The sequence below is a fragment of the Hyla sarda genome, chromosome 1, assembly GCF_029499605.1.
Source record: "Hyla sarda isolate aHylSar1 chromosome 1, aHylSar1.hap1, whole genome shotgun sequence".
NCBI lineage: Eukaryota > Metazoa > Chordata > Amphibia > Anura > Hylidae > Hyla > Hyla sarda.
The window spans coordinates 183,084,882-183,101,162 of NC_079189.1; the positions used below are offsets into that span (position 1 = coordinate 183,084,882).

Genomic DNA, 16,281 nt, shown 5'->3' on the forward strand with positions numbered 1-16,281 from the left:
GGAAACATTTGTGACTTTTAAAGCCTGAAGCCAGATGTACTGATTTAATAAATTGCCCCCATTGTGTTTGCATTCTGGAGAAAAAAAACAACTAAATACTGCTTTCCCAACAAAGATACTGTTTTGCTTGGTAGCGATTTTACTGTTCTTCTCAATCATCATAATTTCATGAATTAAGTTGAGTTTGATAGGACTCTCTCACATTTTAATCTTTATTCACCATGCAACCAAGTATGAATTGTTTTTTAAGTATTTTTTATTTTTATATTTATTGATTTTAAACACATTCTTTATAAAAACAAGAAAACAATCCCTCCGTCTTTATCTGTAACTAATATGTTTTTATCATAAAGTACATTGAGGAACACATGTATTAGTATAATGCAATTGTTACGCTGAGCGCTCCGGGTCTCCGCTCCTCCCCGAAGCGCTCGCAGCGTTCTTTAATTCGCAGCGCTCCGGTCAGACCTGCTGACCGGGTGCGCTGCGGGTGCGCCCGCTCGCGATGCGCATCTCGGTCCCCGTACCTGACCCGTTCCCCGTCTGTGTTGTCCCTGTGCGCGCGGCCCCGCTCCTTAGGGCGCGCGCGCGCCGGGTCTCTGCAATTTAAAGGGCCAGTGCACCAATGATGTCACAAACAGCATTGCCTTCTTCAAAAGAAAAATACATTTCATTGCTTTTTTTGTTTTCCAAAATCAAGCTGCAATCCTGTTATTGCAAGGTTACATGCAAATGATGGTAATGCTGTAGGTTATTCTTTATGCATAGTTACTACCAAAAATGGTTTCATCTGCTAGTCAAATCATCCAAAATTGTCCTGAAGGTCGGTATTGAACAAACTGTCTTAGTGATTTTTGCTTAATTGTTTTATGTAAAATTTCCATCTGTACAGATGACAAACCAATTATAACTTTGTATTATTGTTTTGCTTACATTATCTCTCTCTTTTTGACAACAGCCATGAAGCCTACTACATCTGCTGCACTGCTCTTCTTGTTCACTCTTGCAATAACAAAGGCTGCCAAAATTATCATTGTCCCGCCAATAATGTTTGAAAGCCACTTGTATATATTCAAAACGGTGGCCACTGCTCTTCATAAAATAGGCCATGAATCTGTCTTCCTGGTTTCGGAAGGAAGGGACATACCACCATCAAGTTATTACCAAGTTCAGCGTTATCCAGGGATTTTTAATAGTACCTCATCCGATGAATTTCTGCAGTCTAAGATGAAAAATATATTCTCGGGGAGCATCACAGCATTAGAAATGTTTGATATTCTTGATCATTATTCCAGCAATTGTGACATTTTGGTAGGAAACCAAGAGGTTATGCAGCGTCTAAAGAAAGAAAACTATGATATGGTGATTGTCGATCCAAATGAAATGTGTGGATTTGTCATAGCCAATATTTTGGATATTAAATATGTAGTGTTCTCTACTGGACTTTGGTTCCCTGTTGAGGTTGGCGCCCCTGCACCTTTATCTTATGTCCCAGAATTCAACTCACTTCTCACTGATCGTATGAACTTACTGGACAGGATTAAAAATACAATTATTTATTTAGTCTCCCGATTTGGAATACATTTTATTGTCCTACCTAAATATGATAGAATAATGAGGAAGTACAATATTTTGCCAGCAAAATCTATGCATGAATTAGTACAAGGATCCTCACTTTGGATGCTTTGCACTGATGTTGCACTGGAATTTCCTAGACCAACCCTACCACATGTTGTATATATTGGAGGAATTCTCACCAAACCAGCCAACCCGCTACCAGAGGTAGGTATTTTTTTTTACTGCTATAATGTATGATACATTTCATTTTTGTATGTTTTTTTTTATTTTTATTTTTTTTACTCAATCATGGTATAGTGTGTGTAATAAAAAAAACATTTCTATCCCTCCCCCCCCCCCCCCCCCCCCCGATCTCTGAGCTCTCTAAATTTCGGCAACATTTTTTTTCTCATGAGGTTATACATAGATAAATGTACAGTATATCACAAAATGTGTGTTTTGTCTGGGAGAGGATTTCTATAGTAAATCAAAATGGTCACTGTCATCAGCAATCCTTCCTAGAATGTAACGAAAATTAATGCTTAAGACCTACATGTAGCATATCATCCCTATTTAGGCTTAGTTGTGGTGTTCTATAATCAACCACTAATGCCGCAGCCACCATCCTTGCTTCCAAAATAGGTTGACTGAGCTTAAGGTCCATCCTTAGGTTTGCTACTAGCCAGCCTAAACAGAAACAATGGGGGGCATTTAACATTGTCACTGGAAACAGAAGAGAAACCACAGCATTCCAGAAAGTAGATGCAATAAAATACTTGTTTATTCCAAATAACAGGTTGCACAGAGAGGACCAATAAAGACACCGTCAAGCACTGGACATGCGCTGGTTTCACGTCAAATGACATTTTGTCATGGTACGCTAAGAACGGGGTGTGGCCCCTATTTAACCCACTCTTGACCAATTACAGATTACACAACACTTAAATATAACAACACGTTACAAAATATATACAAACACCTAACAAGAGACACTGAAACACATATAATGCCTCAGGTAACAAATTTTATTGAAAATCAATATACATTACATAAAAATATGTTAAAAGGAGCAGCAACAGTCAGACTGAAAAGACTCACTGAGACGATATTCCACAGGAAGAAAAATAAGTACCATATTTATCGGCGTATAACACGGATTTTTTAGGCGAAATTTTTTTGCCTAAAGTCTACCTGCGTGTTATACGCCGATAAGCCGCTGCAGTTCAATTATTTAAAGCGGGCGCATTAAATCAATGAACTGCAGCGGCTTTGCAGGTGCAGAGACCTGCCGTCGCTGCCGGCTTCTCTGCCCCTCCCTGTCCTGGGGTCTAGAGCCCTGTTGCCGGCCCTTCTCTCCCCCTGGCTATCGGTGCCGCTGCCCGTTCTCTCCCCCTGACTATCGGTGCCGGCGCCCCATATCCGGCGCCGATAGCCAGGGGGAGAGAAGCGGCGCCGGCAATTGGGCAGCGGCGCCAATAGCCAAGGGGAGAGAAGGGGCAGCGGCACCCATTGCAGGCGTTGCTGCCCCGTTGCCTTCCCCATCCCCGGTTGTATAATTACCTGTTGCCGGAGTCGGGTCCGCGCTGCTTCAGGCCTCCGGTGTGCGTCCCCTGTGTCGTTGCTATGCACTGCACGGCGCGACGCATGACAGTGCATAGCAACTACGCAGGGGACGCACCACGGAGGCCTGAAGCAGCGCGGACCCGACCCCAGCAACAGGTAATTATACAACCGGGGATGGGGGAGGCAACGGTGCAGCGGTGCCACTGCCCCTTCTCTCCCCCTGGCTGTCGGCACCACTGCCCCATTGCCGGCGCCGCTTCTCTCCCCCTGGCTATCGAGCCAGCAATGGGGCACTGATAGTCAGGGGGAGAGAACGGGCAGCGGCACCGATAGCCAGCGGGAGAGAAGCGGCAGCAGAAGGGCTCTAGACCCCAGGAAAGGCAGGGGGAGAGAAGCGGGCAGTGACGGCCTCTCCCCCTGCCTTTCCTGGGGGTGTATCGGGGTATACACATGCACATACACGCACCCTCCTTTTACCAAGGATATTTGGGTAAAAAACTTTTTTCGCCCAAATATCCTTGGTAAAATGAGAGTGCGTGTTATAGGCCGGTGCATGGTATACCCCGATAAATACGGTAATCAATATTATATTGCACAAATGCATCCATATGGTTGTAAACCAACATTGAAGGTCATAAAGAGCAATTGTAATTAACATGTATCACAATAAAAAGAATAAATAGTACAGGTGGAATAAACCGGTGGAAGAACACCATAAGCATAAAAATGGAAAAAGAATGCTGCATATGACAGTAATCCAGGAGGGGATTACTCTCATATGTGGCATTCTATTTCCATTTTTTAATTGTAGTGTATATTGATATTCAATAAAATTGGTTACCTTTGGCATTATATGTGTTTCGGTGTCTCCTGTTAGGTATTTGTTGTTGGGATTGGACACTGAACCCCCCTTTATCTTTTTTATGATTAAGCCAGCCCTTATTTCTGGTTATAACATCTATACAAACACTATTGTGTCTATTACTTTCTAAATATGACTGTGACTATTCCATAGCTCATTAACCCCTTAAGGACTGAGCCCTTTTTCACCTTAAGGACTCAGCCATTTTTTGCAATTCTGACCACTGTCACTTTAAACATTAATAACTGGAATGCTTTTAGTAATCAATCTGATTCCGAGATAGTTTTTTCGTGACATATTCTACTTTAACATAGTGGTAAAATTTTGTGGTAACTTGCATCCTTTCTTGGTGAAAAATCCCAAAATTTGATGAAAAATTTGAAAATTTAGCATTTTTCTAACTTTGAAGCTCTCTGCTTGTAAGGAAAATGGATATTCCAAATAATTTTTTTATTCACATATACAATATGTCTACTTTATGTTTGCATCATAAAATTGACGAGTTTTTACTTTTGGAAGACACCAGAGGGCTTCAAAGTTCAGCAGCAATTTTCCAATTTTTCACAAAATTTAGAAACTCGCTTTTTTTCAGGGACCAGTTCAGGTTTGAAGTGGATTTGAAGGGTCTTCATATTAGGAATACCCCATAAAAGACCCCATTATAAAAACTGCACCCCCCAAAGTATTCAAAATGACATTCAGTAAGTGTTTTAACCCTTTAGGTGTTTCACAGGAATAGCAGCAAAGTGAAGGAGAAAATTCACAATCTTAATTTTTTACACTCGCATGTTTTTGTAGACACAATTTTTGAATTTTTGCAAGGGGTAAAAAGGAGAAATTTTTTACTTGTATTTGAAACCCAATTTCTCTCGAGTAAGGACATACCTCATATGTCTATGTTAATTGTTCAGCGGGTGCAGTAGAGGGCTCAGAAGGGAAGGAGCGACAAATGGTTTTTGGGGGGCATGTCACATTTAAGAAGCAAAAAACCCCACATGGCATACCATTTTGGAAACTAGACCCCTCGGGGAACATAACAAGGGGTAAAGTAAACCTTAATACCCCACAGGTGATTCACAACTTTTGCATATGTAAAAAAAAAATAATAATTTTTCCCTAAAATGCTTGGTTTCCCAAAAGTTTAACATTTTTAAAAAGGGTAATAGCAGAAAATACCCCCCAAAATTTGAAGCCCAATTTCTTCCGATTCAGAAAACACCCCATATGGGGGTGAAAAGTGCTCTGCTGGCGCACTACAGGTCTCAGAAGAGAAGGAGTCACATTTGGCTTTTTTGAAGGAAATTTTGTTCTGGGGGCATGCCGCATTTAGGAAGCCCCTATGGTGCCAGGATAGCAAAAAAAAAACACATGGCATACCATTTTGGAAACTAGACCCCTTGGAGAACATAACAAGTGGTAAAGTGAACCTTAATACCCCACAGGGGGTTCACAACTTTTGCATATGTAAAAAAAAAATAAAAAAATTCCTAAAATGCTTGGTTTCCCAAAAAGATTACATTTTTTACAAAGGGTTAAAGCAGAAAATACCCCCCAAAATTTGAAGCCCAATTTCTCCCGATTCAGAAAACACCCCATATGGGGGTGAAATGTGCTCTGCTGGCGCACTACAGGTCTCAGAAGAGAAGGAGTCACATTTGGCTTTTTTGAAGGAAATTTTGTTCTGGGGGCATGCCGCATTTAGGAAGCCCCTATGGTGCCAGGACAGCAAAAAAAAACCACATGGCATACCATTTTGGAAACTAGACCCCTTGGAGAACTTAACAAGGGGTAAAGTGAATCTTAATACCCCACAGGGGTTTCACGACTTTTGCATATGTAAAAAAAAATATAATAATTTACCTAAAATGCTTGGTTTCCCCAAAAATTTAAATTTTTACAAAGGGTTAAAGCAGAAAATACCCCCCAAAATTTGAAGCCCAATTTCTCCCGATTCAGAAAACACCCCATATGGGGGTGAAAAAAGCTCTGCTGGCGCACTACAAGTCTCAGAAGAGAAGGAGTCACATTTGGCTTTTTTGAAGGAAATTTTGCTCTGGGGCCATGCCGCATTTAGGAAGCCCCTATGGTGCCAGGATAGCAAAAAAAAAAACACATGGCATACCATTTTGGAAACTAGACCCCTTGGAGAACGTAACAAGGGGTAAAGTGAACCTTAATACCCCACAGGGGGTTCACAACTTTTGCATATGTAAAAAAAAAAAAAAAAAAATACCTAAAATGCTTGGTTTCCCAAAAAGATTACATTTTTACAAAGGGTTAAAGCAGAAAATACCCCCCAAAGTGAACCTTAACCCCTTCCCGACCTATGACATACCTGTACGTCATGGGTGGCAAGGTGTTCCCGACCCATGACATACAGGTACGTCATGAACATTACTGCCGCTACTCGCGGCATCCCGCAGCGCCCGGAAAGATGGTGGCTATCACTGATAGCCAGCCATCTTACCGTGCGACCACGGGGGGTTTCATCCCCCCCCCCCCCCCCAGCGATCGCTGCTATCAGCTGGTCAAATCTGACTAGCTGATAGCAGCGTTTCGCTATGAAAATACTTAGCAGCGCGGTGTGTGAGTCCCGATCACGGGGATCGGGACACACACCGCTCTGCTAAGTGTCCCTGACCCGTCCCCCGGTGTCACTTACCCGTCCGAGCGGTGTCCCGAGTGGGCCCGGCGGTCCCGGCGTCCTCCATGCGGTCCCGGCTGCGCTGCGTCCCGGAGGTGAGTTTCCGGCAGCAGTGCGGCATCTTCATTGGCAGCAGTGAGATCGCCGTAAAGCAATCTCACTGCTGCCTCTGAGAGTTTCAAAACTGCAACTCCCAGCATGCCCAGACAGCCTTTGGCTTTCTGGGCATGCTGGGAGTTGTAGTTTTGCAACATCTGGAGGCCCACAGTTTGGAGACCACTGTATAATGGTCTCCAATCTGTGCTCTTCCAGATGTTGCAAAACTACAAATCTCAGCATGCTCAGTCTGTCCAGGCATGCTGGGAGTTGTAGTTCTCTAACATCTGGAAGAGCACAGATTGGAGACCATTATACAGTGGTCTCCAAACTGTGGACCTCCAGATGTTGCAAAACTACAACTCCCAGCATGCCCAGACTGCCCAAGCATGCTGGAAGTTGTAGTTCGGCAACATCTGATCCTTCAGATATTGCCGAACTACAACTTCCAGCATGCCTGGGCAGTCTGGGCATGCTGGGAGTTGTAGTTTTGCAACAACTGGAGGCACACTAGTTGGGAAACATTGTCCGTTTCCTACCTCAGTGCCTCCAGCTGTTGCAATTGTTGCAAAACTATAACTCCCAGCATGCACTGACAGACCATGCATGCTGGGAGTTGTAGTTTTGCAACAGCTGGAGGCACACTGGTTTGGAAACACTAAGTTTGGTTGCAAAACACTTGAAAGTTTATTACTTAATTTAGTGTTTCCAAACCAGTGTTCCTCCAGCTGTTGCAAAACTACAACTCCCAGCATGCACGGACAGCCAAAGGGCATGCTCGGAGTTTGCAACAGCTGGATGTTTGCCCCCTCCCCCCAATGTGAATGTACAGGGTACACTCACATGGGCGGAGGTTTACAGTGAGTGCTGCAAGTTTGAGATGGCGCAAATTTTGCGCTGCAGCTCAAACTTACAGCGGCAAACTTGCTGTGAACCTCTGCCCATGTGACTGTACCCTAAAAACACTACACTAACACTAACCTAAAATAAAAAGTAAAAAACACTACATATACACATACCCCTACACAGCCCCCCTCCCCCCAAAAAATGAAAAACGTCTGGTACGCTACTGTTTCCAAAACGGAGCCTCCAGCTGTTGCAAAATAATAACTCCCAGTATTGCCGGACAGCCATTGACTGTCTAGGCATGCTGGGAGTTTTGCAACAGCTGGAGGCACCCTGTTTGGGAATCATTGGCATAGAATACCCCTATGTCCACCCCTATGCAAATCCCTAATTCAGGCCTCAAATGCGCATGGCGCTCTCTCACTTTGGAGCCCTGTCGTATTTCAGGGCAACAGTTTTGGGACACATATGGGGTATCGCCGTACTCGGGAGAAATTGCCTTACAAATTTTGGGGGGCTTTTTCTTCTTTAACCCCTTATGAAAAGGTGAAGTTGGGGTCTACACCAGCATGTTAGTGTAAAAAAATTAATTTTTTACACTGACATGCTGGTGTTGCCCTATACTTTTCATTTTCACAAGAGGTAAAAGGGAAAAAAGACCCCCGAAATTTGTAATGCAATTTCTCCCGAGTACGGAGATACCCCATATGTGGGCGCAAAGTGCTCTTCGGGCGCACAACACGGCCCAGAAGGGAGAGTGCACCATGTACATTTGAGGCGATTTGCACATGGGTGGCTGATTGTTACAGCAGTTCTGACAAACGCAAAACAATAAATATCCATATGTGACCCCATTTTGGAAACTACACCCCTCACGGAATTTAATAAGGGGTGCAGTGAGCATTTACACCCCACTGGTGTATGACAGATTTTTGGAACAGTGGTCTGTGAAAATGAAAAATAAAATTTTTGATTTGCACAGTCCACTGTTTCAAATATCTGTCAAACGCCAGTGCGGTGTAAATGCTCACTGCACCCCTTATTAAATTCCATGAGGGGTATAGTTTCCAAAATGGGGTCACATGTGGCTGGGGGGTCCACTGTTCTGGCACCATAGGGGCTTCCTAAATGGGACATGCCCCCCAAAAACCCTTTCAGAAAAACTCACTCTCCAAAATCCCATTGTCGCTCCTTCCCTTCTGAGCCCTCTACTGCGCCTGCCGAACACTTTACATTCGCATATGAGGTATTTCCTTACTCGAGAGAAATTGGGTTACAAATTTTAGGGTGATTTCTCTCCTTTTACCCCTTGTAAAAATTCAAAAATTGGGTCTACAAGAAAATGCGAGTGTAAAAAATGAAGATTTAGAATTTTCTCCTTCACTTTGCTGCTATTCCTGTGAAACACCTAAAGGGTTAAAACACTTACTGAATGTCATTTTGAATACTTTGGGGGTGCAGTTTTTATAATGGGGTCATTTATGGGGTATTTCTAATATGAAGACCCTTAAAATCCACTTCCAACCTGAACTGGGCCCTGAAAAATTACGATTTTGAAAATCTTGAGAAAAATTGGAAAATTGCTGCGGAACTTTGAAGCCCTCTGGTGCCCTCCAAAAGTAAAAACTTGTCAATTTTTTTATGCAAACACAAAGTAGACATATTGTATATGTGAATCAATATGTAATTTATTTGGAATATCCATTTTCCTTTCAAGCAGAGACTTTCAAAGTTAGAAAAATGCTAAATTTTCAAAATTTTCATGAAATTTTTAGATTTTTTTACCAAGAAAGGATGCAAATATCAGTGAAATTTTACCAATATACATAAAGTAGAATATGTCACGAAAAAACAATCTCAGAATCAGAATGATAAAAAGCATTCCAAAGTTATTAATGCTTAAAGTGACAGTGGTCAGATTTTCAAAAAATGCCCAGGTCCTGAAGGTGAAAATGGGCTGGGTCATGAAGGGGTTAATACCCCACAGGTGTTTCACGACTTTTGCATATGTAAAAAAAAATTATTTTTTTTACCTAAAATGCCTCTTTTCCCAAAAATTTAACATTTTTAAAAAGGGTAAAAGCAGAAAATACCCCCCAAAATTTGTAACACAATTTCTCCCGAGTACGGCGATACCCCATATGTGGCCCTAAACTGTTGCCTTGAAATACGACAGGGCTCCAAAGTGAGAGCACCATGCGCATTTGAGGCCTAAATTAGGGACTTGCATAGGGGTGGACATAGGGGTATTCTACGCCAGTGATTGCCAAACAGGGTGCCTCCACCTGTTGTAAAACTCCCAGCATGCCTAGACAGTCAGTGGCTATCTGGCAATACTGGGAGTAGTTGTTTTGCAACAGCTGGAGGCTCCGTTTTGGAAACAGTGGCGTACCAGACGTTTTTCATTTTTATTGGGGAGGGGGGCTGTGTAGGGGTATGTGTATATGTAGTGTTTTTTACTTTTTATTTTATTGTGTGTTAGTGTAGTGTAGTGTTTTTAGGGTACAGTCGCACGGGCGGGGGTTCACAGTAGTTTCTCGCTGGCAGTTTGGGCTGCGGCAGAAAATTTCACGCAGCTCAAACTTGCAGCTAGATACTTACTGTAATCCTCCGCCCATGTGAGTGTACCCTGTACGTTCACATTGGGGGGGACATCCAGCTGTTGCAAAACTACAACTCCCAGCATGTACGGTCTATCAGTGCATGCTGGGAGTTGTAGTTTTGCAACCCGCTGGAGGCTCCGTTTTGGAAACAGTGGCGTACCAGACGTTTTTCATTTTTATTGGGGAGGGGAGGGGGGTTGTATAGGGGTATGTGTATACGTAGTGTTTTTTTTACTTTTTATTGTGTGTTAGTGTAGTGTTTTTAGGGTACATTCGCATGGGCGGGGGGTTCACAGTAGTTTCTCGCTGGCAGTTTGAGCTGCGGCAGAAAATTTGCCGCAGCTCAAACTTGCAGCCGGATATTTACTGTAATCCTCCGCCCATGTGAGTGTACCCTGTACGTTCACATTGGGGGGGAGAGAAACATCCAGCTGTTGCAAAAATACAACTCCCAGCATGTACGGTCTATCAGTGCATGCTGGGAGTTGTAGTTTTGCAACAGCTGGAGGCACACTGGTTGTGAAACACCGAGTTTGGTAACAAACTCAGTGTTTTTGAACCAGTGTGCCTTCAGCTGTTGCAAAAGCTACAACCCCCAGCATGTACGGACAGCGGAAGGGCATGCTGGGTCTTGTAGTTATGCAACAGCCGGAGGCATACTACTTTGGCTGGGGATGCTGGGGACTGTAGTTATGCAACAGCTGGAGACACACTGGTTTGCTACATAACTCAGTGTGCCTTCAGCTGTTGCAAAACTACAACTCCCAGCAGTCACCGACAGCCAACGGGCATGCTGGGAGTTGTAGTTATGCAACAAGCAGATGCACTACTACAACTCCCAGCATGCACTTTAGTTGTTTGTGCAAGCTGGGAGTTGTAGTTACACAACAGCTGAAGGTACACTTTTCCATAGAAAAAATGTGCCTCCAGCTGTTGCAAAACTACAAGTCCCAGCATGCCCATAAGGGCATGCTGGGAGTTGTGGTGGTCTGCCTCCTGCTGTTGCATCACTACAGCTCCCAGCATGCCCTTTTTGCATGCTGGGAGCTGTTGCTAAGCAACAGCAGGAGGCTGTCACTCACCTCCAACGATCCAGCCGCATCACATCAGTCCCTTGTCGTCACCGCCGCGGCCGTCGCTCCTGGGGCCCCGAACAGCCTGTATTTCCGGGTCACCGGGTCACTGGAGACCCGATTGACCCGGAATCTGCCGCAGATCGCTGGACTGAATTGTCCAGCGATCTGCGGCCATCGCCGACATGGGGGGGGCATAATGACCCCCTTGGGCGATATGCCCCGATGCCTGCTGAACGATTTCAGCAGGCATCGGGCACCGGCTCCCCTCCAGCTAGCGGCGGGGGGCCGGGATTTGACAGGACGTACTCAAACGTCCTGAGTCCTTAAGGACTCGGAAAAGGGACCATTTGAGTATGTCCTGAGTCCTTAAGGGGTTAAGAACATGTTATAAAAAGGAAGAAAGATCATTGCGATCTTTTAGACCACAGGCACCTGTGGCTCCAGCACGGATGATCATACCGCTTCTACTTGAAGCAGCCTGGTATGATGATCAATGCTACTGTCAGATTGTATAATTCTCTGGAAACCTAGAAATTTGAATCCTTAAAGGGGTTAACCAGGAAAAAACTTTTTTTATATATATCAACTGGCACCAGAAAGTTAAATAGATTTGTAAATTACTTCTATTAAAAAATCTTAATCCTTTCAATACTTATGAGCTTCTGAAGTTAAGGTTGTTCTTTTCTGTCTAAGTGCTCTCTGATGACACTTGTCTCGGGAAATGCCCAGTTTAGAAGAGGTTTGCTATGGGGATTTGCTTCTAAACTGGGTGGTTCCCGAGACACGTGTCATCAGAGAGCACTTAGACAGAAAAGAACAACCTTAACTTCAGAAGCTCCTAAATACTGGAAGGATTAAGATTTTTTAATAGAAGTAATGTACAAATCTGTTTAACTTTCTGGAGCCAGTTGATATATAAAAAAAAAGTTTTTTCCTGGATAACCCCTTTAACTTTTGCCTCCATGAACCTCATGTGTGAAATAAATCTTGGACAGCCTTTTCCTGTACGTATTGAATTCACATGTTCACAAAATTTATGAAAAAGCAGGAATATAGAGGGCACCCTCATTTTTCCAAGGAAATCTGGGTAAAAAAGTTTTTTAATGATTTTTTAAATCATTGAAATGCAGTGGCTTCTGCAGGGCCAGAAACAGTTTATCGGTGTATAACACGCAGATAGACTTTAGGCTAAAAATGTTGGCGATAAATACGGTAACTTTTTCATCATACCCCCTTTTTCACAATTTGTTCATGAGCTCACGTGATTGTTCTAAAAAGGAACTATAGTCTGAATTATTACAGTGTAGGCAAAGAAATTGGCCATATGGCAGGGAAGGTACTAGATAGTGTTTGTATATTATTTGTAACATGTTGTTATATTTAGGTGTTGTGTAATCTGTAATTGGTCAAGAATGGGTTAAATAGGGGGTAAGCCCCGTTCCCAGCATTCCTTGACAAAATGTAATTTGAGTTAAAACCAGCATGTGTCAGGCGCTTGTCGGTGTCTTGATCCCTCCTCTTGATGTAACCTGCTATTTGGAATAACGTATTTTATTGCATCAACCTTCTGGAGTGCTGCAGTTTCTCTTCTGTTTCCAGTGAGTTACATGACTAAGTTTGTACTGCGGAGCACCGAGGGATTTGCAAATGAGAATTGTGTCCAATCCTCCCTAAATGAACCCAGAAGTCAAGCTCCCAACACAGGATGGAGTAGGGGGTGCCGATCCTGCTAATCTAATTTATGGTACATTTAGCATTGTATTTAACCCCTTAAGGACCCGGGCTTTTTCCTTTTTTTCATTTTCAATTTTTCCTCCTTAATTTAAAAAAATCATAACTCTTTAAAATTTTCACCTAAAATTCTATATGATGGCTTATTTTTTGCGTCACTAATTCTACATTGTAATGACATTAGTCATTTTACCCAAAAATCTACGGTGAAACGGGAAAAAAAAATCAATGTGCGACAAAATTGATGAAAAAACACTATTTTGTAAGTTTTGGGGGCTTCCGTTTTCATGCAGTACATTTTTCGGCAAAAATGATACCTTATCTTTATTCTGTAGGTCAATACAGTTAAAATGATACCCTACTTGTATCACTTCAGAAAAAAATCATGAATACATGCAGGAAAATTAAAGGTAAAGAGGAGAGACAGCACCGATCCAATCAGTGTGTGCAAGTAATCATCCGGGAATGCCAACCCGGAAAGCCATGCAAAAAGTCCAAAGTGAATACAGCACCAAACAGCTGAGGACTCAAGCTTGTAGATGGAATGATACTTTATTTGCTATCCATGTGCAACGTTTCGGCAACAAACTGCCTTTTTCAAGCATATCAAACAAAGTGACAATGTGCATATATATAGGAATCACAACATACTGTGATTGGTTACACAACAGGTGTTCCACATATATCATTACAATCAATGATGATCAATGCTACTGTCAGATTGTATAATTCTCTGGAAACCTAGAAATTTGAATCCTTAAAGGGGTTAACCAGGAAAAAACTTTTTTTTATAGATATATCAACTTGCACCAGAAAGTTAAACAGATTTGTAAATTACTTCTATTAAAAAATCTTAATCCTTTCAGTACTTATGAGCTTCTGAAGTTAAGGTTGTTCTTTTCTGTCTAAGTGCTCTCTGATGACACTTGTCTCGGGAAATGCCCAGTTTAGAAGAGGTTTGCTATGGGGATTTGCTTCTAAACTGGGCGGTTCCCGAGACCGATGTCATCAGAGAGCACTTAGACAGAAAAAACAACCATAACTTCAGCAGCTCATAAGTACTGAAAGGATTAAAAAATTTTAATAAAAGTAATTTACAAATATGTTTAACTTTCTGGAGACAGTTGATATATATAAACAAAGTTTTTTCCTGTATAACCCCTTTCAAGCTTTTTCTTTTTTTTTTGCTTACAATTGCCACCTGAAATGTCGCACATGCGCCTAAGCACTCTTTTGCTACTTTTTGCAGTATGCAAAAACCTGCAAACAACCTTATAAAAGTCAATTTCAGTTTTTACTTTGCAGTCGTAACAGATTTCTTAAAGGGGTACTCCGGTGGAATACATTTTTTTTTATTCAACTGGTGCCAGAAAGTTAAACAGATTTGTAAATGACTTCTATTAAAAAATCTTTACCCTTCCAGTACTTTTTAGTACTGGGAAATTCTAGGAAATTCTTTTCTTTTTTAATTTCTTTTTTGTCTTGTCCACAGTGCTCTCTGTCCAGGAACTGTCCAGAGCAGCATAGGTTAACAATGGGGATTTTCTCCTGCTCTGGACAGTTCCTGATACGGGCATCAGGTGTCAGCAGAGAGCACTGTGGACAATACAAAAAATAAAAAAATAAAATAAAATAAAAAGCCCTTCTAAAACCCTGCAAATCTATACCAGTTCAGACCTGGCTTAAAAAACTGCCTTTGGACAGCATGTTTAAAAAGTCACACATTTGGTGTAATGGGTTAAAAAGTCTCACAAAAAGTCAGAGAGTAGGAATCTTAGAAAGAAATTTACTGAAGTAAAAAATGTGTACCATCACCATATTTATCACATGCCCAGCACCACTTAATACACTGCTCAAAAAATAAAGGGAACACTAAGATAACACATCCTACATCTGAATGAATGAACTAATTGTATGAAATACTTTCATCTTTACATAGTTGAATGTGCTGACAACAAAATCACACAAAAATTATCAATGGAAATCAAATTTATCAACCCATGGAGGTCTGGATATGGAGTCACACTCAAAATCAAAGTGGAAAACCACACTACAGGCTGATCCAACTTTGTTGTAATGTCCTCAAAACAAGTCAAAATTAGGCTCAATAGTGTGTGTGTGTGGGGCCTCCACGTGCCTGTATAACTTCCCTACAACGCCTGACACACTCCAGCCACATGAGGTCTAGCATTGTATTGCATTAGGAGGAACCCAGGGCCAACCGCAAGGGGTCTGAGGATTTAATCTCGGTACCTAATGGCAGTCAGGCTACCTCTGGCAAGCACATGGAGGGCTGTGCGGCCCCCCAAAGAAATGCCACCCCATACCATTACTGACCCACTGCCAAACCGCTCATACTGGAGGATGTTGCAGGCAGCAGAAAATTCTCCACCGTGGCTCCAGATGTGCTCTGTCACATGTGCTCAGTGTGAACCTGCTTTCATCTGTGAAGAGCACAGGGCGCCAATGGAGAATTTGCCAATCTTGGTGTTCTCTGGCAAATGCCAAATGTCCTGCATGGTGTTGGGCTGTAAGCACAACCCCCGCCTGTGGACATTGAGCCCTCATACCACCCTCATGGAGTCTGTTTCTGACCGTTTGAGTGGACACATGCACATTTGTGGCCTGCTGGAGGTCATTTTGCAGGGCTCTGGCAGTGCTCCTCCTGCTCCTCCTTGCACAAAAGCAGAGGTAGCAGTCCTGCTGCTGGGTTGTTGCCCTCCTACAGCCTCCTCCACGTCTCCTGATGTACTGGCCTGTCTCCTGGTAGCGCTTCCATGCTCTGGACACTACGCTGACAGACACAGCAAACCTTCTTGCCACAGCTCACATTGATGTGCCATCCTGGATGAGCTGCACTACCTGATTCACTTGTGTGGTTTGTAGACTCGGTCTCATGCTACCACTAGAGTGAAAGCACCACCAGCATTCGAAAGTGACCAAAACATCAGCCAGGAAGCATAGGAACTGAGAATTGGTCTGTGGTCACCACCTGCAGAACGACTCCTTTATTAGAGGTGTCTTTCTAATTGCCTATAATTTCCACCTGTTGTCTGTTCCATTTGCACAACAGCACGTGAAATTGATTGTCAATCAGTGTTTCTTCCTGAGTGGACAGTGTGATGTCACAGAAGTGTGATTGACTTGGAGTTACATTGTGTTCCCTTAATTTTTTTGAGCAGTGTACATTTAGTGCGTGTAGACATTTTTAATGCCATCAAATGAAGGGGTAAAAAAATTTCACCTGCACAAATCTTGATAATTCCCCCCAATGTATTCACACGGCTTCCCTGTTGCTCTTAA

The 16,281-nt window shown here is 42.7% G+C and overlaps 1 protein-coding gene across 1 annotated transcript in view; it reads left to right on the top strand.

Moving 5' to 3' along the window:
- UGT8 (UDP glycosyltransferase 8) overlaps positions 1-16,281 on the top strand; it is a 110,960-nt gene that overhangs the window by 27,275 nt on the left and 67,404 nt on the right. Inside the window, exon 2 of the mRNA XM_056565480.1 lies at positions 959-1,782. Coding sequence (XP_056421455.1) covers positions 961-1,782 — 822 coding nt within the window. The 5' untranslated portion in view covers positions 959-960. The remainder of the gene's footprint in view (positions 1-958; positions 1,783-16,281) is intronic.